Genomic DNA, 26503 nt, shown 5'->3' on the forward strand with positions numbered 1-26503 from the left:
AATGACGACCTTTCGGCGTACGGTCAAAGCCTCCCTTCAGAAACCCCTTTAATGGGGAACCCTGGTATCGCCACTGCAAAGAGGAAGATGGACTAAAGGATTCCGCCCAAGGCCTGATACCGCCAAAGTTGTGACATTTTGCTACGGGAAAGGCAAAACCTGCCAATGCAGGGGAATTCCTTTCCGGCCCTTTAACAGCGACCTTAACGTGGCATACCTGGGAAGAAAAGTTAACCTGCAAAACCTGTGAAGAAAAGTTAACCTGCAAAATAAGACATTAACTGAGGGTGGGTAGGGGGGAGAAGCTCTGGAGCCAAGTGAGGATTCCCAGGTAAGATCCTCCCTCCCTCTATTGTGTGGGCAGGTAGTCCCTCCCATACCTGGCCTGGTCTCCTTGGCAACGCTTCCCCCAGGCGGGATTGGACAACTGACTGAGGTAGGCGGAGACCTCCAGGTATCCCACCTGAGGGAAGGCGAAGCCAAGCCTATGCTGATGGAGCCGCTCCAGATCCAGGGGCTGCGCGCGTCCACGCAAAGGGCGCCCCCCGTTTTTATGCGGGGAGCGGTCATTACCTAATATTGATAGTATGTAAAATCACCTAATAATAGTGAATACTAATAACAAAAACAGCTAATCTACTATATATTTTTGGAGAATTGTCTGTTGGCTATGTATTTGGATGCCTTAAGATATTGTAATCAAATTTTTCATGGTGGCTCCTCTGATCAAGGAACGGATCTTGCATCCAGAGGGGTGGAGCCAACTTTTGAAAGCTGCACTGATTTTTTGGTTTCCTGTAATTTGGTATGAGATTGCAAGTAATATACAGCCTAAAACATGGTTAAAAACAGAAGAACTGCATAAAAATAATATATTGATGGATAGAAAAGTTTGAACCTGATGGGTGACCAGTTTCAAAGTAATCTACTTAGATAATGTGCTAGAGGTTTAAAAAGAATATTAATTCCATTTTTTATAGGCCCTGACACTAAGTTAATGCAGAACAGTGGCAAAACTGAATTGAAAAGAACAAGCATTGATCGCCTGATGAATACTTTGGTATTGTGGGTAAGTGACTACAGTAGGATACAGTAGGACCACAAAACTTAATCTGGCATCTTAAATATAGTTTCCTTGAACATTATGTATAAAGGTATAATTCCTTAAAATAAGACGAGGGAAGCCTATACTGTCATCAGCATCAGTAGGGATGTTGGAGAATCCTGATGGAAATGGAAACGAAAGTGGAAGTTGTTGATGTTGACTTATTTGTCCCATGTCTGGATTGAATCCATTGCTTTTTTCAGTCTGCAAAGAATACGTAATTAAATACTCCCCCTTTAAATTGTGTTTCCTTTGCACTGGAGGGGACGCGGGTGGCGCTATGGTCTAAACCACAGAGCCTAGGGCTTGCCAATCAGAAGGTTGGTGGTTTGAATCCCCACGAAGGGGTGAGCTCCCGTTGTTCATTCCCTACTCCTGCCAACCTAGCAGTTTGAAAACATGTCAGAGTGCAAGTAGATAAATAGGTACCACTCTGGCGGGAAGGTAAACGGGGTTTCTGTGTGCTGCTCTGGTTCGCCAGAAGCGGCTTAGTCATGCTGGCCACATGACCCGGAAGCTGTCTGTGGACAAACGCTGGCTCCCTCGGCCAGTAAAGCGAGATGAGCGCCGCAACCCCAGAGTCGTCCGCGACTGGACTTAATGGTCAGGGGTCCCTTTACCTCTTTACCTTGCACTGGAACAAAGGATGTGGAAATAATTGTGTTATTAATTATGTTAAATTCATGTCTTACCTAAGTAGTTATAAGTCAGCTACATTAAACAGCAGGCAGCGAAGCAAATAACTTTTGGTGGAACCTGAACTGCAGCAGAACAGCAACAGTGCCAACTGAGAGGCAATGTGGTGTAGCGGTTGAAGTGTTAGACTAGGACTTGGGAGACCAGGGTTTGAATTCCCCACTCAGACATGAAACACACTGGGTAGCCTCAGGGTAGTCACTTAGTCTCAGCCTAACCTACCTCACAGGGCTGTTGTAAGGATAAGATGAGGAGGAGAGGAACTGTGTACAGTGGTACCTCGGGTTACATATGCTTCAGGTTACATACGCTTCAGGTTACAGATGCTTCAGGTTACAGACTCCGCTAACCCAGAAATAGTACCTCGGGTTAAGAACTTTGCTTCAGGATGAGAGCAGAAATCGTGCTCCAGCGGCATGGCGGCAGTGGGAGGCCCCATTAGCTAAAGTGGTACTTCAGGTTAAGAACAGTTTCAGGTTAAGAACGGACCTCTGGAACGAATTAAGTACTTAATCTGATGTACCACTGTATACTGCTTTGATATTCTCAGGGGAAAGATGGTGGAATATAAATGAATGAATGTAAATCAATGAACAAACAAACAAACTGTGACGAAGACAGGTCAGAATGGAAACTACTGCCTCCTTACATGCTGATGTACCAGTAGCTGGGTTGGTAAAGGTGGGAGCCACTGTTAAAATTTCCCACGGTCACCTGCAGTATCCCTGATATAAAGTTGTTCCAGGACACCTGAGGCAATTTAAATGATTGCCCTTGTCGTGTTGATGCCGTTCGCTGATGTCACCAGGTAAGCCCACCACGACTTGTGGGAGGCTGTCAGTGTTGGAAGAACCCCACCAGAGGGCACTATACTGAAAGGCCCCTCAATTGTGGAGCTGTGCCTGAATCACACACATGCCAGAACTTCCTTGAAATGGGCATGTTTCCTGTCATGGCCTTGCTGGCTCCTATCTGTATTACAAAATCTATCTGTTCCACACCCGCCTAATTATCACAGCTTTCTCAAAGAATCCTGGAACTTGGTCACAGAACTACAATTTCCTGGATTCTCTAGAAAGAAGGGATTAAGATTAAAACACTGGGTGGGTGGCTGGATGGGTGTGTACCCCTCTGTCTCAGGAGAAATCCTGTAGCAGTCATGACATTATTCCAGAGTTGGCATTCAGTGTGGATTTCACTATAGAATTCACTATAGATTTTCAGAAGTTTTTATTAAGTTTTTTAAAAACTTGAATCAACTAATAGTTTCCTTTTGGGAGAGTTTCTTATTTTCAGACCTGCTTCCCAAGTAATCAGCAAGGCACAGAATGTTGGACAGGGAGATCTGGATTCAAATTATTGCTCAGCTTTAAAACTTTAGGGTGTAGCCTACCCTACCTCACAGGGTCGTTATGAAGATAAATTTGCTGGTGATTAGGATAATTATGCATGCAGCCCTTGGCTTCTGAGTGGAAAGACTCAATATATATAGAAAGTGTGTGTGTGTGTGTGTGTGTGTGTGTGTATGTATATGTGTGTGTATATATATATATATATATATATATATACTGTGTGTATATGTGTGTGTGTGTGTATATATATGTTAGGTTTACAAGAGGTTGCTCGTGCGCAAGCAGGGCAAACCTCCCCCTGGCTGGCTGCTAATGTAAACTTTATCTGTCCGGAGAGCCACTCACCCGTGGCTGACTCAATCGCAGGCAGAATCCGTGAGTGGGCGTTTCTTAAACTTCTTCCAGCAAAGAAGTTCCTTGACGCCCAGTCTCCGCCTTCCCTCTCTGCGCAAAAGCCTTCTGCACAGAGAGGGCGTGGGCAGCGGAGGACCCCTTCCTTCCCTGCTTGTCCCAGGCAAGGAGTCGTGGGACTGCCTCGCCACATCCGACTCCTGCACCCCCTCTCCACTGGAGCTGCGTTTATTCTCTTCCCCAGAAGAGGAGCTGCTTCTCCCGATCCCTGGGGGCTCTCTATAATCCCTCTGGCTTTTGCTCTCTCCCTCCGGCACTGATGGCAGTTCCCTGACAATATATATATATAGACTGTAGATGAATAGATAGATAGGGATGCGGGTGACGCTGTGGTCTAAACCAATGAACCTCTTGGGCTTGTTGATCAGAAGGTCAGCAATTTGAATCCTCACAACAGTGTGAGCTCCCATTGCTCTGTCCCAGCTCCTGCCAACCTAGCAGTTTGAAAGCACACCAGTACAAGTAGATAAATAGGTACCGCTGCGGCAGGAAGGTAAATGATGTTTCCATGCGCTCTGGTTTCCGTCACAGTGTTCCATTGCGCTAGAAGCAGTTTAGTCCTGCTGACCACATGACCCGAAAAGCTGTGGAGAAACTCCGGCTCCCTCGGCCTGAAAGTGAGATGAGTGCCACACCCCATAGTCACCTTTGACTGGACTTAACCGTCCAGGGGTCCTTTACCGTTACCTTTTACCTTATATTTAAACCTTTAAAATGGAAAAACAACTTGTTCTTGGCATCCATCTGTCTCGGGAGACAATGGAAAAGTGCACTTTCAGGGGACGGTCAAACCACCACAGAGCAACTTTGCCTGCTGTGGTTGCAGAGACTGATATGGGAGAGACATGTTTCATTGCAGGGGGAGCAGGTGAAGGCATATAGTTTTGCTGCTGCAGATGCACCATGGCGTATCTTCTCTCTGCTCTCTTCCCAGTGGTCATTCCTTCTATAATCACTGCTGTGGATTGTCTCCAGGTGCTACTGCCATCTGCAACGGATTCCCATATGGCAGGGTTAATGCTGTCAACTGATACCCCCCCAAAAAAACCCTCATATGAACTAATATATTCATAATTATCTACTGCTTCTTTGCAGCCATGGTTTCCACAATCACAGCAGCACTGTTGCAGTGAATAGGAATTGTAACCCCAAAATGGCAGCTCTAATACAGTGGTACCTCTGGATGTGAACGGGATCCGTTCCGGAGCCCCATTCACATCCTGAAGCGAACGCAACCCGCTTCTGAGCATGCACGGGTCGCGATTCACCGCATCTGCACATGCGCGTGTCGTCATTTTGAGCGTCTGCGCATGCGCGAGCGGCAAAATCTGGAAGTAACGCGTTCCGTTACTTCTGGGACGTCTCGGAGCGTAACCTGAAAGCGCTTAACCTGAAGCATATTTAACCCGAGGCATGACTGTACAGTGGTACCTTGGTTCTCGAACTTAATCCATTCCGGGAGGCCGTTCGACTCCCAAAACCATTCGAAAACGAAGGTGTAGCTTCCAATTGGCTGCAGGAGCTTCTGGGTTTGCGGCTTTCGGGAGCCGATTTCTTCAAAAACTAAGCCATTTGGGAACCAAGGTACCACTGGACTTCTCTTCAATTGAAAGCCACCCTCTGCATGCTTTTGCGGGGGCAAGACGGTGGGGGTGGGGTGAAACGAGACCATGGAACATTGCAAACTTTCATGCGAATCGAATTGAGAGATAGGGCATTGTATGTAGCGAGAACTCTTAACGAGAGGGAAAGCAAAATATGTCCTGGTTGGACAAAAAGAAATTCAACTTGCATTTTCAGAGCTATCTACAAACGTTCCAGACCATTAGTCCAATCAATAAAGTTAGAAAAATGCAACTTGAACCAGACATTGGTAAGAATATTTGCAATAAGTACCGGCTGTGGTTTTTAATTAGCTACTAAAACAATAGAAAGTTGGGTGGTGTGCGGTCGTCGTTTTGTCAGCATTTGACATATTTGCTTAATATAGGATTACACAGATGTCGGGCCAAATTCTGAAATCTGTGCCATGGACCGAGATCTGCCACAAGGCCCATGCCTTTAGTAGGTGGCTGCAAGGCGTTGCATCACCCCAGAGGGAATATAAGGAGACAGTTTGTCTTAGGAATGTATCCCAGAACATTCTGGCAAGCACAGGGAAAATGTAGTGCCAATCCCATATAAGGAACCAGTACAGAAAGAGTGGGAAAGCTTCTATTCGGAGCAGAGAACTCAGCGACTTTAATTCTCTTGCCTGGCCTTGGAACACTGTGCAAAAGATGGTGAGGGGAGGCTCCTTCTTTAGGACCACAGCTGAAGGGTGCCTGGTTGGCAAAGGCTTTTGTAGGTGTCTATAGCACAGGGGGACGCAGGTGGCGCTGTGGGTTAAACCACAGAGCCAAGGACTTGCCGATCAGTAGGTTGGTGGTTCAAATCCCTGCGACGGGGTGAGCTCCCGTTGCTCCCTGCTCCTCCCAACCTAGCACTTCGAAAGCACGTCAAAGTGCAAGTAGATAAATAGGTACTGCTCCGGCAGGAAGGTAAACGGCGTTTCCGTGCGCTGCTCTGGTTTGCCAGAAGCGGCTTAGTCATGTTGGCCACATGACCCGGAAGCTGTACGCCGGCTCCCTCGGCCAATAAAGCGAGATGAGCGCCACAACCCCAGAGTCGGCCACGACTGGACCTAATGGTCAGGGATCCCTTTACCGTTACCTATAGATCAGTGGGTCCCAATGCAGGCAGTTGGATTACCTAGTGGGGCATAAACAGGCAAGGGGGCACAGGAGGTATAAATGACATTGAAAAGCTGGTATCACCAGATCGAGTTCATCATTGTTGTTAACTTAATTAAACTACATAGTTTTAATTGGGTCTTAAATAAATGGTTACTGTCTTAAATTTTGATTGCACTGTTATATTTCATAGTGGGTTCTGCAAACCATGATTCTTTTCATATCTTAGGGTAAGGGGCACTGGGGATGCGTTTATAGTGGCCCAATAAAGTTTTTGCAGCTTTCAGGTGCTGGTGTGGTTGCTCGAGAGCAAACAGGCAAGACTCTGACCTGTCTTTTCCAGGCTTTATTCTTAGTGCAAACTATTTACAGTGAAGAGCATCGCAAGTTCATGTCTGGCTCAGTAGCTAGCAGAATCTGGGAGTGGTCGGTCCTTGTACCTCCCCCAGCATAACAGTCGCATGACCCCCAACCTTCTTCTCCCCTCCCTGTGCCAAAACCTACTGCGCAGACTGGGCGCTGGCAAAGGGGTACTTCCCTCCCCTCCGATTTGCTCAGGCTCGGTGTTAAGTCTCTCCCTAGCACCTCCTGGTCCCTGCACCTCCTCTCCACTGGAGGTGGGGCTTTCCTCCTCGCCAGAGGAGGAACTGCTTCGCAAGATTTTCGGAGGTTCCCTATAACACAACTGCCCTTCCACCTCTCGCCTCTGAGCTGATGGCAGTTCCCTGACAGCAGCTACTGATTTTACAGTGTTTTATTATGTTTTTGTATATGTTGGAAGCCGCCCAGAGTGGCTGGGGCAACCCAGTCAGATGGGTGGGGTACAAATACAGTGGTACCTCGGGTTACATACGCTTCAGGTTACATACGCTTCAGGTTACAGACTCCGCTAACCCAGAAATAGTGCTTCAGGTTAACAACTTTGCTTCAGGATGAGAACAGAAATCGTGCTCCGGTGGTGCAGCGGCAGCAGCAGGCCCCATTAGCTAAAGTGGTGCTTCAGGTTAAGAACAATTTCAGGTTAAGTACGGACCTCCGGAGCAAATTAAGTACTTAACCCGAGGTACCACTGTAATAATAATCATCGTCATTGTCATCATCATTAAGATTTAAGATTCATAAAATACCCCCAATATTCACAGTGCACAGGAGCTTCCCGCAGCCATTCAGAAGCCGTTCTTTGCACAGAACCTATTCTTAGCATCCTTCCAAACCTGCCCCCCCCCACTGGCCTTGGGTTGGAGGTGTGGGGTTTCAGATTTCTCTCTTTCCCCATGTCCTCTGCAAGATCCCTCCAGAAGACAAGGTGTCCTGGGGGAGGGCTTAAAAGCTGCAAATGAGACCTGATTTGTTTGTGGAGAGATTAGACGGCACCTGCTATTTAATGAATATTCTTCTCAATTTGTTGCCAAGAGGGTAGATCACTTTGCATGAAGTGTTGGCCCACACTTTGCACTGCATTTTTGTGTCACTTTCCTTATCTTATACAGTGGTACCTCGCAAGACGAATGCCTCGCAAGACAAAAAACTCGCAAGACGAAAGAGTTTTTCGTTTTTTGAGTTGCTTCGCGAGACGAATTTCCCTATGGGCTTGCTTCGCAAGACGGAAACGTCTTGCAAGTTTGTTTCCTTTTTCTTAAAACCGTTACAGTAATACAGGGTGCATTGCTTGAAGAGGTGCAGTTGCGACTTGACTTCGGGGAGCAACTCATAGCACGCGGTGTGGTAGCCTTTTTTGAGGTTTTTTTGAAAAAATTGAAACCGTGCTTCGCAAGACGAAAAAACTTGCAAGACGAAAAAACTCGCAGAACGAATTAATTTCGTCTTGCGAGGCACCACTGTAGTCCAGTCCTTTGGGGAAGTGGATTTGCTCTGTACGAATTCCAAATCAGCTTTAATTGCAAAGCCTGAATTTGATTGACTATGTGGGATGTGATTGGATCCCACAGAAGATAGTAGCAGTCTGGATGTACCCTGTGCCTCCAAGACCCATTTTTTTCAATAATAATTTTATTTTTTATTTTCAACTTTTACCAACATTTTAGCCAGAAAAACAAACTCTCAACAAATCTAATTTACCTTCCCCTCGACTTCCCTCCCCTCCCTTCTGCCGTTATTTATTTCATATCTTTTTGTTACTGCATATCCAATTCAAATATATTTATAATTTTTACCTTATCCTCCCCTTAATTATTTCTTACTGCACATATTTATATCAATCCGACAAAAAGGCGAATGGAGGTCACTCCCCCCCAGCCACGCCGCAGTTTAAACAGCATCAGTCATGCACCCCAGCTAACCCGATTGGTCAGCTGGGGGGCGTGAGACGGCAGGGAGTTCTAATGCCATGCGTGGCATCCATCTGCCCCCTGCCAGGTCACAGTGAGGTCCCGGATGCCCGCCCACAACTCCACCCCCCCGAGGAAGGGGAGTGGCTTTACCATCACAAAAGAATGACCAGGCTGCCCGGGTAAAGCAATCAGTGACCATTATCAGGTATCCTGGCAGGCAGGATTTTTGCTGTAGACCGCCTCCTTCTGTGATGTATGTATGATGTTTTGGGGGTGGTCTTAAGCTACAGGTGGGCAATTTCAAAAGTCTATATAGGGGCTTGTGCACCATTTTTGGGGGTTCTTCTCCCACCTGCATGTGGTGAGTGGGGACTGTGTCACAACAGTTCCTTGAATAAAGATTAGGCTTACTAGCCGCTTTGCTTCTCAATATACTCTGGCTGGCCTCTGTTATTTTCTCCTACCGATAGGGAACTCACTTAACTCTATACGGGCTCTGGAATACCCCATAAGGGAAAAGGAGCCGTTTTTTCTTGTAACGCTTTTAGGAATGTTTATAATGCAATCATATTGTTCTGAAGCTCTGTTAAGCCTAGACAATAGCTCTATTCATAGTCATGCATGCACGACGTAGAAAGGTGATTTTGTGTCCAAGTACTGCACATATACATTCGAGGCAAAACAGTAGTGTTGAGAGATAAAGGGGAACTAATCTAACCTCCTTTATTACTCTGATTTCAGATCTTTGGACTATTGGTGTTCATGGGAATCATTCTGGCAATAGGAAATTCAATTTGGGAGCATCAGATTGGCATCCATTTCAGAATTTACCTGTCTTGGAGTGCAGTGGTGAAAAGTCCTATATTTTCAGGATTTCTGACATTTTGGTCATACGTTATCATACTAAATTCGGTTGTGCCCATTTCCTTATATGTAAGGTAAGGTGTCAGATTCTGTTGCATGATGTATAAGGTAAAGGTAAAGGGACCCCTGACTGTTAGGGGTGGGAAGGTAAATGGCATTTCCGTGTGCTGTGGCTTCCATCATGGTGTTCTGTTGTGCCACAACCGGTTTAGTCCTGCTGGCCACATGACCCGGAAAGCTGTCTGTGGACAAACACCGGCTCCCTCGGCCTGAAAGCGAGATGAGCACCGCAACCCCATAGTCGCCTTTGACTGGATTTAACTGTCCAGGAGTCCTTTAGCTTTGCCTTCATACGAGTATATTTATAAGGATGAAATAAGATGCATTGATGCCCCGCTCAAAAGATTTACCGTATTTTTCGCTCTATAAGACACACCACACCACAAGACGCACCTAGTTTTGGGAGGAGGAAAACAAGAAAAAAAATATTCTGAATTTCAGAAGCCAGAACAGCAAGAGGGATCGCTGCGCAGTGAAAGCAGCAATCCCTCTTGCTGTTCTGGCTTCTGTGATAGCTGCGCAGCCTGCATTCGCTCCATAAGACGCACACACATTTCCCCTTACTTTTTAGGAGGGAAAAAGTGAGTCTTACAGAGCAAAAAATACAGTAACTTCTCAAGATATCAAGAAGAGAACTGAATCTTGAAAAAAGCTTATAGCATCTCATCTAACCAAAAGCGTAATCCTGCCTTCTGGATGACACAGCGAGGTACTAGGAATACCAGTGAATGTTCTTAATAAGTGGTGAAGCACATATTCCCATCTTATTTGGCGTAAGAACCTTCCCCACCCCACCCCCCAGAATTCATTGAAGTTTGAATTCTCTTTTACCTTGAGGTCTGTGTAACTAGGTCAATGATAATGGGTTTACCGAAATTATTGCTTATTCATCTGACATTGACTCATGAGCAACGGCATCTTGTTAGTTAGAACTGCCAGATTATAATATTTAACGCAAAGTTATATTTGTTTTGTATTACATTTGACTTTTAAAATCAGCTGCATGGCAGAATAAACCCCGTATAAGTTTCTCCCCTTTTTTGCCTGTTCAAACTCTGAAAATGTCAAACAGTGAATAATGCCGCTTCCTGCAACGGTGTTTGGCATCAGTAATCCCCACCACAAATTGCTATGGGTGTGGTAAGAATCGGCTATTTTGAAGCAACTATGTGGATATAGAAGGATCTGGACCAAAAGGAAGGGTGTTGCCAGTTAACATGGCATATCAAGTGCTACACTGAACCTCCTAATTTTATTCCATTTCTGGTTAGTTGAAATGTAATACCTCGGCCATGCTTAAGGGCTTATTTATTAATTGCTAGCAGTCCTGTACCTGATGTTGCTCGGAAATTTAAAAAAGAATCCCAAAAAGTCAGTGCAGATTTTAAAAAGTGCTTAAAATGAGTGCAGTTTTAGTCCAGTCCACCAACTTGATTCAAAATGGTACCCCGTTGAATCTAAACATAGGCAAAAGCTGCTAGGTCTCAGCAATGAAGCGTTCAAATCGCACAATAAGCAGACAAACAACTTTCCAAAACACACAGTAGATTCTTTTTACCCTGCTTTTTTATTTAGATGTTCAGGGCCGCAAACGAGCAACAAACCACAGGATTACAATAAAACAGAATAAAATAACATCTGTCCAACAACCAAAGAGATAAAATAGCTGTCGGTTAAAAACTCCTCACCAAAAGCACTTCAGATATTAGGGATGATAGAAATCAGCTGCTTGCTTGATCTGTTTTTGTGTTTGCGTAAGTTTTGTAACCTCCTGAACAGCACTTTCTGTCTGCATTGCTTTCAAAGTGTGGAAGTGATTCGGCTTGGACATAGCTACTTTGTCAACTGGGATAATAAAATGTATTATTCCAAAGAAAACACACCCGCTGAAGTTCGGACCACAACTCTCAGCGAAGAACTGGGGCAGATTGAATACGTTTTTTCAGACAAAACAGGGACCCTCACTCAAAACATAATGACTTTTAATAAGTGCTCTATTAATGGGAAAGTATATGGTAAGTTACTGTTTCATGATTCTGGCAACTTTTCGTTTTAATAGCATTTCCATCAAATTTAGCCTCGTATTATTGAGATTACTTTGAGTTTGATCCAAAGACCACAAATGGAAAGGGAACTAATCACCAGTGCTGTTTCACAAACACTTGTGCAAAGGGTTCATATGGTGTAACAGTAATCAGTGACAGTGATGATGTTTTAATGAAACTTAAAGGTTAAAATATAAAATTTCTAGACAAACTTTTAATTGGAAAAAGGCTTATGAAAAGAAAGCGTATTTTAAATAAAAATGGGGAAAGATCATTGGTTATGCCTCCTTCTTGCTTGTATAATTGTCCTAATACCCAATGCAGGGTTGTTTTATAGAAAGTAGTTCACAACAGGGACAGTTTTTTCAGCTGCCAAAAGGGGGCTTAATGACAAGACCATCAAAGTATGGGCAGCTGCCACTTTATTGGGGATTTATCAATAATCTAGTACTAGTCTGAGTGCAATTTTTTTGAACGTGCAACTTTGATCTTGAAGCTGTGTGTGTGATGAGGTGCTTGATTCTGTCTTGTAGTAACCCTCCTGAAACCCACCCCCCAAAGGAAAGCTATTCACAGTGCAATCCTATACATGTATACTCAGAAGTAAGTCCCATTTGGTTTAATGGATCTCACTTCCAAATAAGTACACACAGGATTGCAGCCTTAGGTGCAACCCTAACCTCATTAACCCGAGAGCAGATCCTGTTGAATTAAAGGAGACTTACTTCTCAGTAGACGTGACTAGGATTGGGCTTTTAGTTGGGACACTTTTTGAACTTAAATTGAATGTTCTCTGGCTTTTGCTAATTTAATTTTTTTTTCCAGGTGAAGTGGGCCAGAAAACACTAATCGATGAGGTACAGTGGTACAATATTTTATTTGGCTTGTGGAATTTTGCTGATTTGTGAAAACAGCAAGTAAAATATTATTTTGCTAGTTACTTAAATGGTAAAACTGAACTTTCATTTCCATCTGAGCAACACCAGAAACAGTTGCCCTAATATAGATATGTCAAGGCTTTGTATTTTTTGTTCCTCAAGCACCAACTTCTGTTTCTCTCCCTGTTGCCCCTGCTGCATCCCAATATGATTTTAAAACCCTCTCTTTTTGTATGCACTTTCACTTAATAGACACATTTTTGAACAGCAAATTCCCCTAAAATAATGCATCTTTGTATGTTCTTTTCATAAACACAATGCATTTTTGTGGACACTTTGCCCTATATGCATTTTGCACGCATTACTTGACTGGAGAACTGCATTGCAAAATTCGGAGAAGTGCAAATTTCGAATGGTGCCTGTGTTTTGGTCCTCCTATTGTTTCAGAAATGGTAAATTAGGTAGATTTGCCCTTAATTGTTAACTCGGTCAGATTTCTCCCTTATCCCTAGGTAGAACTCACCACCTTCCCAGCTAATTTGTTCCATTGTCAAACTACTCTTACCATCACAATGTTTCTCTTAATGTTCAGTAGAAATCTACCTTCTTATAAGTCCATTAGATCTAGTTGTACCCTCTGGACCAACAGAAAAGAAATACCGTATTTTTCGCTCTATAAGACGCACCAGACCACAAGACGCACCTAGTTTTTGGAGGAGGAAAACAAGAAAAAAAATATTCTGAATCTCAGAAGCCAGAACAGCAAGAGGGATCGCTGCGCGGTGCAAGCAATCCCTCTTGCTGTTCTGGCTTCTGGGATAGCTGCGCAGCCTGCATTCACTCCATAAAACGCACACACATTTCCCCTTACTTTTTAGGAGGGAAAAAGTGAGTCTTATAGAGCAAAAAATACGGTATTTGGTCTTTTCTGTGCATGACCCCTTCAGTGACTTGAAGAGTGCTTGAATCAATCTCCTTATCTTTTTCCAGGTTAAACATACACAGTTCTTTCACCCTTCCCTCATAGGTGTGGGAATGTTGAGAATAGTAGGAGAGGATATATTGATTAAATATTATCCTTCCTCACTCACGCTAGTGAGCTATAGTAGCAGAGTACATTCCCTTGTACATAGCAAGAAGCTAGTTGATGGATTCGTTAGAACCATTTGAGTTAAGCAGTCCAGTTTGGCTTGTCCAGATTGGATTGTTCCTGGTAAATCCTGTTTAGGTAAAGGTAAAGGGACCCCTGACCATTAGGTCCAGTTGTGGCCGGCTCTGGGGTTACGGCGCTCGTCTCGTTTTATTGGCCGAGGGAGCTGGCGTACAGCTTCCAGGTCATGTGGCCAGCATGACTAAGCCGCTTCTGGTGAACCAGAGCAGCACATGGAAACGCTGTTTACCTTCCCGCCGGAGCAGTACCTATTTATCTACTTGCACTTTGACGTGCTTTCGAACTGCTAGGTTGGCAGGAGCTGGGACCGAGCAACGGGAGCTCACCCTGTCGCGGGGATTCGAACCTCCGACCTTCTGATCGGCAAGTCCTAGGCTCTGTGGATTAACCCACAGTGCCACCCGCGTCCCTAAATCCCCTTTAGTTAAAAACAATGATGACACAACAATCTTAAAAGTAATGATAAGGTTTACTTGCATTCAGTTCACAGTAGGATCCCGAAGGCAAGGTTTAACTTTTAGTTACAGTTGAAGAGAAAGGTGTGGGTTCATCCTCTTGTGAGGGATGCGCCCATGTGGTGCTGGCTGAGAGCCAACACACAGCAAAAGGCATCAAGATAAGAAAGTGAGACATAGGGTCTACGAGGGTCATGCCCATCTACCTGGTCACATGCAGGGGAGGATGTGCCAGACCAGGTGTGACAGGAAGTCCTCTTGGCTGGAGCAACATTCCCCTGTGTGTCCACTCTGGGCAAACAGGAAATGTTGTATTTGACTGCTTGAGTGATGTTGCATCCGGTGATCTTTTTCTTTAAAAAAATGTTTAGGAGTGCTCTCATTGTGACACATTAAATCATGGGTAGGCAAACTAAGGCCCAGGGGCCGGATCCGGCCCAATCGCCTTCTAAATCTGGCCCGCGGACGGTCCGGGAATCAGTGTGTTTTTACATGAGTAGAATGTATCCTTTTATTTAAAATGCATCTCTGGGTTATTTGTGGGGCATAGGAATTCGTTCATTTATTTTTCTTTCAAAATATAGTCTGGTCCCCCACAAGGTCTGAGGGACAGTGGATTGGCCCCCTGCTGAAAAAGTTTGCTGACCCCTGAAATGCTTGCGTCTGTCTGAGACTCAGGAAACACTGGGAAAGGAAATGAGGCCGCCATCGGGGGGAACTGACGATTCACTGTGCTATTCAACGGAACTGATGATTCCCTGTGCTAGAGAAGAAACTAATTTTTTTTAAAAAATTAGTTTCTTCTCCCATTAGATTCACAAAATGTTTAGGGGTATGCGTACCCCCAGAAAAAAGCACTGGTTACACCCCACAATAGGGAACAATAAACTGACGTGCATAGATTTAGGGTGGAGGACAGGAGTAAAACCTGCCAACGTAACTCCCTGAACCCACCAGTCGCCACTATTTGAAGCTCTTTTCCCGCATCCTGCTCACTTATGGGAACACAAGATGTTTGGGCTCAGGCGAATGGTCTGGCTTGCCCACCATCCTGTTCTCAAAGTGGCAGACCAGATGCCGATGGAAAGCAGGTGATAAACATTATTGGGAACAATAACTAGAAATTCCATGGGAGTTTCGTTTCTCTGATGAAACTTACTGTAAAAGATATTGTCAGAGTTGCTTCCAGATCCTAGCTCACAGAGGATCACGCTAGCCAGCGATCATTAAATAAAAGTCTTTATTGAGTTACAGTTTCCATTCTCAAGCTGCTGCGTGCAACCCTACGTCTAATGGTTAGATCGGCGAAGCTCCATCTGAGTCTCCGCCCCTTGTACACCAACTTAATATCCTAGCCTTGCTCCACCTTTTCCGCCTGACTGTTCTTCTCTGGGTCCCTCTGCCCCCCGGGGTCTCTTCCTTCCGGGATTCCTCTGACGCTGACGCTGACCCCCCTGACTCTTCTCCCTCCTTTCGGCGGGCTTTAGGACCTGGCTCCCTTTCCGGGCTGCCTACTGCGCCACCTTCCTGTGCATTTGAACTTGGCGCGCGCGCCCAACCTTCCACCTTCCGTCTGACCGTTTCTTCGCTCCCCGATGGAGGTGTGGCCACTCCTGACTCGTGCCCTCCCCCCTGTTGTGAGCTGCCAGCGCTTGATCCCTGGCGCCCTTCCTCTTCCCTGCTCTCTGGCGGTGACGCTGGTCCCGATTTCCAACTGCTCCCCTCTGAGTCCCCTCTGGCTCTATCTTCCTGGGGTGTCCCCCTAGGCTCCCCCCTTGCCCTGGCCACTGGTGCTCCTTTCTGTGAATCTTCTGATTCACTGGAAAGACTCGGAGATCTCGGGTCGTCGTCATCACTCATCTTTTCTTCTGCCTCCTCCCCCTCGCTCTCTGTTTCCTCCCTTGCCCTTGCCTCTGCTCCTGAACCCCTGACATCCATCCCCCCCTCGAAGCCCCCTCTTCCCCCCTCCCCTCCTTCCGGTGCGGGATCTGGGTGCTGCCGTGTCAGGGGGACGAATGTCGGATACAGTTCGCTTCCCGTGGCGGGCCGCCATCCGAAGTCTTCCGGTTCTTCCTCCCTGCTCTCGTTGACGACGGTCACCTCCGCTTCCATCTCTGTGCCGCCGTGCTCGAAACCCGGGTCGTCCCCGAAAACGTCCATGTCCGTCTCTCCCTCGTTGCCTTCTGGAGACGTTGCTCGTCCTGGACCCTCCAGCCACCTTCTGCGGAACTGCTCCTCTGGTCGATCATCCCACCAATACGAGGGTTCTGAAGCAGATCCCGAGGGTGACCCCTCCGGGGAACGGGCATCTCGTGTCGGTTCCTCGTCCGAGTCGAACCCCCGGAACGTGCTGGCTGAAAGCGTGGGCGTGAAAAGCCAGTCGTCGAAAAAGTCTGCTGGCATTGGCCTATGTGGGAAGAGGGCATGAAACTCTTCTTTGAGCAGAGGTTCGTCTAAAGCGTAGCCCGGCACCCAGCTGTTGGCACTGGCCGGGGTGCCCTCCTTGGCGAGAAGGTATTCTACCCCCTCTTCCCCCCATCTGGAGTCCAAAATCTCCGTGACTTCGTTGATGCGCTCCTCCTGTGCCACTCCCCCTTGCCCGGTTCTCTCTCGGAGCGGACCCGGTGCCGTTCCTGGTTCCTGAAACCTGTGAGGTGCCTTGTAGGGAGTGAGAACCGATCTGTGGAACACTGGATGCATTCTGGAACCCTCCGGAAGAGCCAGCCTGAAAGCCACCGGGTTGACCTGTTCTTCGACTTGGTAGGGCCCCAGTTGTTTATGCCCTAGTTTCTTCTTCGCCAACGACCTGGCCGGCACTGCGTGGGCTGCTAACCAGACCCAGTCTCCCACATGGATCTCTTCGCCAACCCTTCTGTGTTTGTCCGCTTGTACCTTGTATGCGTGTTTAGCCAGCTCCAGGTGCCGCCGCAGCTGATCGTGGACCTCCTGCAACTCCGACGCGAACGCATCTGCTGTCTGCGGCTCCCCCTCCCCCATTCTTTCCAGTCCTGGGAAGGTTCTGGGGTGCCTCCCGTTGTTGGCGAAGAACGGCGTGACCCCCGTGGACACGTGCTTCGTGTTGTTGTAGGCGAACTCGGCGAGAGGCAGGTAATCCACCCACGTCGCAGGCTGTTGATTCGCATAACATCTCAGGTACTGCTGCATGATGGCATTGACCCGCTCCGCTTGCCCGTTGGTCTGCGGGTGTCTAGCCGACGCCAGGTTGATCTTGACGTTCAGGAAGCCCATCAGCCTCTGCCAGAAGTTCGAGATGAACTGTCGCCCTCGGTCGGACAGAATAGACCGCGGCAGACCGTGAACCTTGAACACGTGGTCTATGAACAGTTTGGCGGTTTGTTCCGCCGTGGCCACCTTCGCACACGGAATGAAATGTGCCATCTTGGAGAACAAGTCCACCACCACCAGCACAGCCGTCTTGCCCCTCGAGCTGGGCAGATCCGTGACAAAGTCCAGGGCCACTCTCTCCCATGGTTCGAACGGAGTTTGCAGCGGTTCCAGCAGTCCGGCCGGCGGTCTGTGCACTGGTTTGGCCCTCTGGCAGGTGTCACACCTCGCCACGTAGTCCGCGACTTCCCCTCTCATTCCGGGCCACCAGAAGTCTCTGGCTACTAATTCCACCGTCTTCTCCTTGCCAAAGTGCCCGGCAGTGGGCGCGTCGTGCAGCTGCTGCAGTACCTTGGCGCGAAGTTCGTCTCCCGGCACGTAGATGGCCCCTTTACGGATGAGCAAACCATCTCGCAGCTGGAACTCGTCGGTCGCTGCCGTGCCCCTGTGCACCTCTGCCATCTTTGCTTGCGCGAAGGAGTCATCCTGCAACGCTCGTCGCACCGCATCCAGGTCAACTGTTGCCGCCGCGCACGCCCACACTGTCGGTGCGAAGATGTGCATGGCGGCCGCTGGCGTTGCCTCCTCCAGATACTGTGGCTTACGGGAGAGAGCATCCGCCATGATGTTGGTGTCCCCCGGGACATACTCTATTCGGAAGTCGAAATTCGCAAAGAACTCAGCCCAACGTATCTGCCTCTGGTTCAGGAACTGTGCCGTGCGCCAGTGCTCTAGATTCTTGTGGTCCGTGCAGACCTGCACCGTGTGCTTGGCGCCGATCAGGAAGTGCCTCCACGCTTTGAACGCTGCATGAATGGCCAGCAACTCCCTGTCCCAGATGGTGTAGTTCTGTTCGGACTTGCTGAGCTTCCTTGAGTAAAACGCTCCCGGCCTCCAAACCCCCTGCGGGCCTTTCTGCAGCAGGACTGCTCCCACGGCTCTGTCCGAAGCGTCTGTCTCCACCCTCATCGGCCTGCTGGGGTTGACATGAAGCAGCTGCTCTTCCGACGCGAAGAGACGCTTGAGTGCCTGAAAGGACTGCTCCGCCTGCTCTGTCCAGATGAACTTCTTTTTCTTGGAGCTGAGCGTGTCCGTGATGGCCGCTGTCTGCATGGCAAAGCCTTTGATAAACTTGCGATAGAAGTTCGCGAAGCCGACAAACCGTTGGACCTCCTTCCGGTTGCGTGGGCTTTTCCAATCCAACACTGCTCGGACCTTGGCGCTGTCCATGGCGAGCCCCTTGTCAGACAACTTGTAGCCCAGGAAATCCACCTCCGTCACGTCGAATTGGCACTTCTCCAACTTGGCGTAAAGCCTATGTTGCTGTAGCCTGCTCAGCACTTCCTTGACGTGTCTGTCATGCTCCTGCTGCGATTCCGAAAAGATCAGGATGTCATCCAAGAAACAGACGCACGTCTTGTAGAGGAGCCCCGCCAACACGTGATGCATGAAAGCTTGAAAAACGTGGGAGCCATTTTGCAATCCAAAAGGCATAACTCTATATTCGTAGGTGCCCAGGGGCGTGAACATGGCTGTCTTCCACTCATCTCCTTCCCGCATGCGAATGAGGTTGTATGCCCCTCGCAGGTCCAACTTGGTGAACACTCTGCCCTTCCGTACCTTTGCGAGGAGGTCGTCGATTCGGGGCATGGGGAAGTCCGATGGCTTGGTCACACTGTTCAAGATGCGAAAGTCCACTACAAGTCTTTTTTGGGGCGTGTCCCGCTTCTTAACAAAGAATACCGGACTGCCCCCCGCTGCCTTGGACTCTCGGATGAAACCGCGCTCCAAATTATGATCTATGAACTCTTTGAGTTCCTGCAGTTCGTCCTCAGACATGGAATACAGCTTCCCTTTGGGCAGCGCCGCCCCCGGCAGCAGGTCAATTTTGCAGTCATATGGTCTGTGGGGGGGGGGTAGCCTGTCTGCCTCCTTCTCGCAGAAAACCTCCAAAAATTCCGCGTACTTGTGGGGAACCGCTTGCAGCGTGCCTAGCTGCAGCTGTGACTCCTCTTCCCCTCCTTCCTGCCTGGGCACGATGCAGTGTTCAGCGCAAAAGGAAGAGCCGAAGGTCAGCTGCCTCTGGTACCAAGCCAGCGTCGGGCTGTGCTTGTCCAGCCAACTCATGCCCAATACAATGGGCGTGTCCGATAGTTGAGTGACATTGAAGCTGATGATTTCCCTGTGATTCCCAAGTCGCATCACCATTGGTGGCATCTGCTTCACCACTTGCCCCCCTAGCAGCTCCCTGCCATCCACCGTGACAACCTGCAGGGGCAGCGTGGCAGGCAGCAACTGTATAGCGTGCCGGTCGACAAAGTCCTGCCCTATAAAGTCCGCATTGCTTCCGGAGTCAATGGTGATTGGCACGTCCATGGTGATTCCATTGGGCAGCTGGAGCGACGCGGTGAGCCTCACTACCGGTTTGGGCGGGAGGGGGTCCATGGGCTGTAAAATCTCTGGGGACTGCTTCACTGACACGTCTGGCTGGGCCCCAGTGCCTCTTCCTCCAACCAGACTCCGTCGTTTCCCTGCTGTGGTTGTCCTTGCTGCGTTGCTGCAGTTACCATTGCTGAGGCTGCAGTGTGCTTGTGGAGCCTCTGGGGACACTCTTTCGCCATATGCTGTGGATCATCGCAGATGTAACACTTCCTGTTCCCTCTAGGAGGCTTCGCTTTCACTGCTGCCGGTGCTAGGGCTCTGGCTGCTGACTGAGCCCTTGCACCTCCAACCTCCATAGGTTCCGCTCCTCCTCCTGGCGGAGGCGTGGATTGCGCACGCGCTGCTTCTCTGGGAAGGAAGGAGGAGCCCCTGGCTGGTTCGCGCCCTCCACGCCCTTCGCCACTGCTCCACGGACGTCCTTCCAGCCGCACCCCCACCGCCAGCGCCCTCTGAACGATCTCCTGCGTGGTCCGGGGTCTCTCCCCCCTCGCAATTTCATCTTTAACCGAGCCGTGCAATCCCTCCCAAAACAGGTCTCTTACAGGAGCCGAATCTCTGTCCCATTCCAGAGCACTGACCAAAGCGAAAAAGCGGGCATGGTACTGCCTTACGCTGGCCCTCCCTTGCTTCAGTCCATGTATCTGCTGCCGAGCAAGATCCACGTCAATGCTTGACAAAAAGCACCCATCCATCGCTTTAATAAAGGCATCCGCATTTTGGAGCGCCGGATCCTTATCTCTCCACAAATTGCGCAGCCATGCTTTAGCATCTCCATGCAAATGGGACATGATGAATCCCACCTTCTCTTGCTCATCTCTAAAGTCTTTGTTCAGCAGTTGCAGTGCACACATTACATCTGCTCTAAAGTTGGGGTACTGTTGCAAATTCCCATCGAAGTGAGAGACCAAACCGCCTGTTCGTCTCCCCAACCCAATCCCCTCCGGTTTGGGTGTCAGTTGCCCTTGCTTCGTAAGCACTTCCAACCTGACCTGGAGATCCCTGTAGGCGGCAGCTGCGTCCTCCTCTCTCTTCCTGGATGCAAGAGCCTCGGCATTCAGGCGCGACACTGCTTCTCTGAGTTCCACTATCTGCTGTTCGGCCGTCATGTTGTCTGCCGTTCGTGAGCTCGCTAGTAGGCACCCGCTTTCTCTCCTCTCCGCGAGGCTGTAGATGCCCACAATTTAAGAGATGGAGCTTACTGTCAGAGTTGCTTCCAGATCCTAGCTCACAGAGGATCACGCTAGCCAGCGATCATTAAATAAAAGTCTTTATTGAGTTACAGTTTCCATTCTCAAGCTGCTGCGTGCAACCCTACGTCTAATGGTTAGATCGGCGAAGCTCCATCTGAGTCTCCGCCCCTTGTACACCAACTTAATATCCTAGCCTTGCTCCACCTTTTCCGCCTGACTGTTCTTCTCTGGGTCCCTCTGCCCCCCGGGGTCTCTTCCTTCCGGGATTCCTCTGACGCTGACGCTGACCCCCCTGACTCTTCTCCCTCCTTTCGGCGGGCTTTAGGACCTGGCTCCCTTTCCGGGCTGCCTACTGCGCCACCTTCCTGTGCATTTGAACTTGGCGCGCGCGCCCAACCTTCCACCTTCCGTCTGACCGTTTCTTCGCTCCCCGATGGAGGTGTGGCCACTCCTGACTCGTGCCCTCCCCCCTGTTGTGAGCTGCCAGCGCTTGATCCCTGGCGCCCTTCCTCTTCCCTGCTCTCTGGCGGTGACGCTGGTCCCGATTTCCAACTGCTCCCCTCTGAGTCCCCTCTGGCTCTATCTTCCTGGGGTGTCCTCCTAGGCTCCCCCCTTGCCCTGGCCACTGGTGCTCCTTTCTGTGAATCTTCTGATTCACTGGAAAGACTCGGAGATCTCGGGTCGTCGTCATCACTCATCTTTTCTTCTGCCTCCTCCCCCTCGCTCTCTGTTTCCTCCCTTGCCCTTGCCTCTGCTCCTGAACCCCTGACAGATATGCTCCCAGGGCACCCTTTCCCCCTCAACATCCACGGTGAAAACTGCCAAGTAGAAGAGACTTGTATACTTCTAGGGCCAATGGAATAAGTTGTCACTGCTGATGCAATTTGTACAGGCTTTCAGGCTAAATGTTAAAAGGCAAGGCAATAACAAACACTTGATCTTTTTCATCAAGTGAAGTGCAACAACGCAGATGCCAAGACTCTGCAGCCGGCCACATCACCCATGATTAGTTTTCCTGGATTTGTAGACACAGGGGAAAGAAAAACTCCCAAGTCTTGTTTGCTTCTTGCAAAATTACTGTAATTTTTCAGTTGCTTACTCAGTCATTTCCAAACTGTGCTGGGAAAGAACTGCTGGTGTGCAATGTTACTCAGTCACGTGTATGAGTCTTCCTGCTGCATCTCTGTATGATTTACTGTTCTTTTTATTATTATTTTTTATTAATTCTCCAAATTTTAACAAATCATTCCAAATTATTTAAATTTAATACATTTTTTAAAAGGTAATTAGGTTTCCCACTCCTATTACAAATATATGTCCATCTCTTCCTGATGTGGCTACTTCATTCTTCTTCTTTAATCACCTTCTCATCCTTCTATTAATTTTAATCCATTTTCATAGCTAGCCTTTGTTCTCTGTTTGATTTAGTCTTCTGACCTGCTCTACTACTAATCATCCCCTGCCAGGGCAGGTTATTCTCCTGTGCAGGTCCAGTAGCAACAACCCGCTTTCTCCGTTTATTTTATTTGTTTATTTAATGTTTAGTTTTGGTTTTTAAAACCACTTTAATAAATTATAGTAAGGTGGTTTATAACCTGCAAAAATGTAATAAACCAATCCATAAATATCCATAAAACATAATTGAAAACACCAGTAAATACCGGTTGGTTAAACAGAGAATTTCATCTTGTGAAGGCCTGTTTAAACAGTACAGTTTTCTGAAGACTTCTGAAAGAAGGAAGGGCTTGCCACATGAAAGTACCCAGTGAAAGGCAAATTAATCTTGGGGGCAAGTGGGGGAACCATGAGAAATGCCCCATCTCTGTTACTGAGGTGGACTTGGGTGGCACTGTGGTCTAAACCACTGAGCTTCTCGATCTTGCCAATCGGAAGGTCGGCCGTTTGAATCCCCGCGACAGAGTGAGCTCCCATTGCTCTGTCCCAGCTCCTGCCAACCTAGCAGTTTGAAAGCACTCCAGTGCAGGTAGATAAATAGGTACGCTGTGGCGGGAAAGTAAATAGTGTTTCTGTGCACTCTGGCTTCTGTCACGGTGTCCTGTTGCGCCAGAAGCGATTTAGTCCTGCTGGCCACATGACTCAGAAAGCTGTCTCTGGACAAACACCAGCTCCCTCAGCCTGAAAAGCGAGATGAGTGCCGCGCCCCATAGTCGCTTTTGACTGGACTCAACCATCCAGGGGCCCTTTACCTTTTTTACCTACATCTAATGTCATTGTAGTATCAATTAATTGCCCTTCCCAACCTGTCCAATTTGGCTGATTCTTAACCAAAAGAGTTCCTTACCCTTGCTTTAAGTTTAGACTCTAGAGCAACCTTTCTCAACCTGTGGGTCCCCAGATGTTGTTGAACTACAACTCCCATCACCCCTAGCTAGCAAGGCCAGAGCTCAGGGATGATGGAAGTTGTAGTCCAACAACATCTGGGGACCCACAGGTTGAGAACCGCTGCTCTAGAAGAGCATGGATAGGCAAACTAAGGCCCAGGGCTGGATCTGGCCCAAACGCCTTCTAAATCCGGCCTGCGGACGGTCCGGGAATCAGCGTGTTTTTACATGAGTAGAATGTGTCCATTTATTTAAAATGCATCTCTGAGTTGTTTGTGGAGCATAAGAATTTGTTCATTCCCCCAAAAAAAATATAGTCTGCCCCCCCACAAGGTCTGAGGGACAGTGGACTGGCCCCCTGCTGAAAAAGTTTGCTGACCCTTGCTTTAGAGGATTGCTAAGGACTCTTGGCAAATTGAAATTCAACTCAATTGTCTGTGGACAAATGCTGGCTCCCTCGGCCTGAAAGCAAGATAAGCGCTGCAACCCCCTAGATGCCTTTGACTGGACTTAACCGTCCAGGCGTCCTTTACCTTTACCTTTTTACCTATTGAGGTGGAGCATAAGGAATCAGGTGCTCTGTGCACTGGACTTTGTGAATTAACACAAGAACGTTGAACCCGACCTCATAGCAAATGGGCAACTAGTGTCAGGAGCTCATCCTACACTCTAGTAGGACCCGGGCAGAGACACTTGCCCAACTGGCATGTTCTCTCCCTCCTGGTCGATCGTTTGGGAGCTTCATTAGCTTTCTTCAGCCCGAACATCACAGCAACCAATGCCAACAGACATCAGCACACTTAGGGATCTGCATAGTCTTCACAGCTTGCGTGACAGACCTCAGCAACTCAGCATTTTGGCTAATCTACTTTATTTACATATAAACACACACAGAGCACTGCAACATGGCTCCCTCTCTCTCTAGCATCAGACAGCAAAGAGAAAAAGAAAAAAAGACAATAGTCCCACTTCACGGAACACAGTAACACAAACTCACTCCATTACTGTGATAGACAAAAATCCCATGACTGCAATCATGGAGCAGGAATTCTAACAACTAGTGCTGCTCTCTCAGCAGTGGAGTGACACGTTACTAGTAATGCGCTCCTTTGAGCAGTCTGGCCTTTGCATTCTGCACTTATTGCAGCTTCCAGACCAGATACAATGGCAGCCCCACTTAAAGTGTTTTACAGTTGCTGGGACTCCTGCTTGCTTGCATGCCCCATCAGTGACACCTGCCAAAAAGGTAGGTTCACTCTGATCAAGACTTAGTTGATCAGCATCCCTAGATATTTTATTTTATATCTTGCTGTGCAAGTTCCACTGTAATGCTGAGGTATTTCAGTTTCCTGCAAGAAAGATCCCCAACCTTACTTTCTTCTTATCATTTTCCCATGTGCTTTTCTTTCGCAGAAGAAAACGCCTGTGGATTTCTCATTCAATCGGCTAGCAGACAGAAAATTTCGCTTTTATGACCACAGCCTAGTTGAATGCATTACAATGGGAGACCCAGAAGTCCATGAATTCTTTAGGCTGCTTTCTCTCTGCCATACAGTCATGTCCGAAGAGAAAACCCCAGGTAACCTAGATAAATATGTATGCTGTAATTTATTTTGGACATTTGTATATCTCTTGGTGATTCAGATTTCGAAGCGGTGTTATGTAAAGACAATCCACAGAAAATGGAACAAAACAATAAATATTTATCATAAAATCTGAACATAAAAAGAGTTGGCTGGATCAGGCTAATGACCCATCAAGTTCTGCAACGTCTTCTCGCAATGTCCATGGGAATCTTGCAAGCTGAACTGGGGCACAACAGCATTCCACTTCTGATCCCCAGCAGCTGCTTTTCAGAGGTATTGTTGTTGTTTAGTCGTTTAGTTGTGTCCGACTCTTCGTGACCCCATGGACCAGAGCACGCCAGGCACTCCTGTCTTCCACTGCCTCCCGCGGTTTGGTCAAACTCATGCTGGTAGCTTCAAGAACACTGTCCAACCATCTCGTCCTCTGTCTTCCCCTTCTCCTTGTGCCCTCCATCTTTCCCAACATCAGGGTCTTTTCCAGGGAGTCTTCTCTTCTCATGAGGTGGCCCAAGTATTGGAGCCTCAGCTTCAGGATCTGTTATTCCAGTGAGCACTCCAGGCTGATTTCCTTCAGAATGGATTAGGTTTGATCTTCTTGCAGTCCATGGGACTCTCAAGAGTCTCCTCCAGCACCATAATTCAAAAGCACCAATTATTCGTCGATCAGCCTTCTTTATGGTCCAGCTCTCACTGCCATACATCACTGATTCAGAAGTATACTGCCCCTCAATAATGGAGGCAGGTCATGGTTATTGTGGCTTGTAATGACTGATAGCCTTGTCCTCCAAGATGAGGGGTTTGCTCAGATCTTTGGAGTCTGGCTCACGGGGGCAAATGAGGACTATATCACCAAACTCAGTCTGCCATCAGTCAGCCTCCACCTGTCTTCCACCTTACTTACACCCCGTCCAGGTGTTGGTGTTGGCTGTCAGTCACCATCTCCTCCTTTGTCTCTGTGTTACCTATTTGACAGTAATTTTTATTAGTTTTCAATGACAACAATCCAATGGTAGCCTCATTATAATAATGCCAAATTAGAATACAATTACGAATCCCAATCATTCAGATGCTAAATTATATAATGTAGGTGCCCTCCCGCATGCTAGAATTGATGGTTTGATGATTCACTTTGTTTCTGTGACCCAAAATCTCTCAGTTGCATTCCATTCAAAATAATCCCTTATACAACAACAGAGACATCACCTTGCCGACAAAGGTCCGTATAGTTAAAGCTATGGTTTTCCCAGTAGTGATGTATGGAAGTGAGAGCTGGACCATAAAGAAGGCTGACCGCCGAAGAATTGATGCTTTTGAATTATGGTGCTGGAGGAGACTCTTGAGAGTCCCATGGACTGCAAGAAGATCAAACATATCCATTCTGAAGGAAATCAGCTGAGTGCTCACTGGAAGGACAGATCCTGAAGCTGAGGCTCCAATACTTTGGCCACCTCATGAGAAGAGAAGACTCCCTGGGAAAGATTGAGGGCACAAGGAGAAGGGGACGACAGAGGACGAGATGGTTGGACAGTGTTCTCGAA

At 47.9% G+C, this 26503-nt stretch overlaps 1 protein-coding gene across 1 annotated transcript in view; it reads left to right on the plus strand.

Moving 5' to 3' along the window:
• Positions 1-26503, plus strand: part of ATP8B4 (ATPase phospholipid transporting 8B4 (putative)) — a 116125-nt gene that overhangs the window by 49652 nt on the left and 39970 nt on the right. The window contains exons 12-16 of the mRNA XM_080980288.1: positions 981-1069; positions 9329-9525; positions 11318-11526; positions 12382-12413; positions 24793-24958. Of these exons, the coding sequence (XP_080836414.1) occupies positions 981-1069; positions 9329-9525; positions 11318-11526; positions 12382-12413; positions 24793-24958 (693 nt within the window). The remainder of the gene's footprint in view (positions 1-980; positions 1070-9328; positions 9526-11317; positions 11527-12381; positions 12414-24792; positions 24959-26503) is intronic.

This window comes from Podarcis pityusensis (genome assembly GCF_964106645.2).
Source record: "Podarcis pityusensis genome assembly, chromosome: 14".
Lineage (NCBI taxonomy): Eukaryota > Metazoa > Chordata > Lepidosauria > Squamata > Lacertidae > Podarcis > Podarcis pityusensis.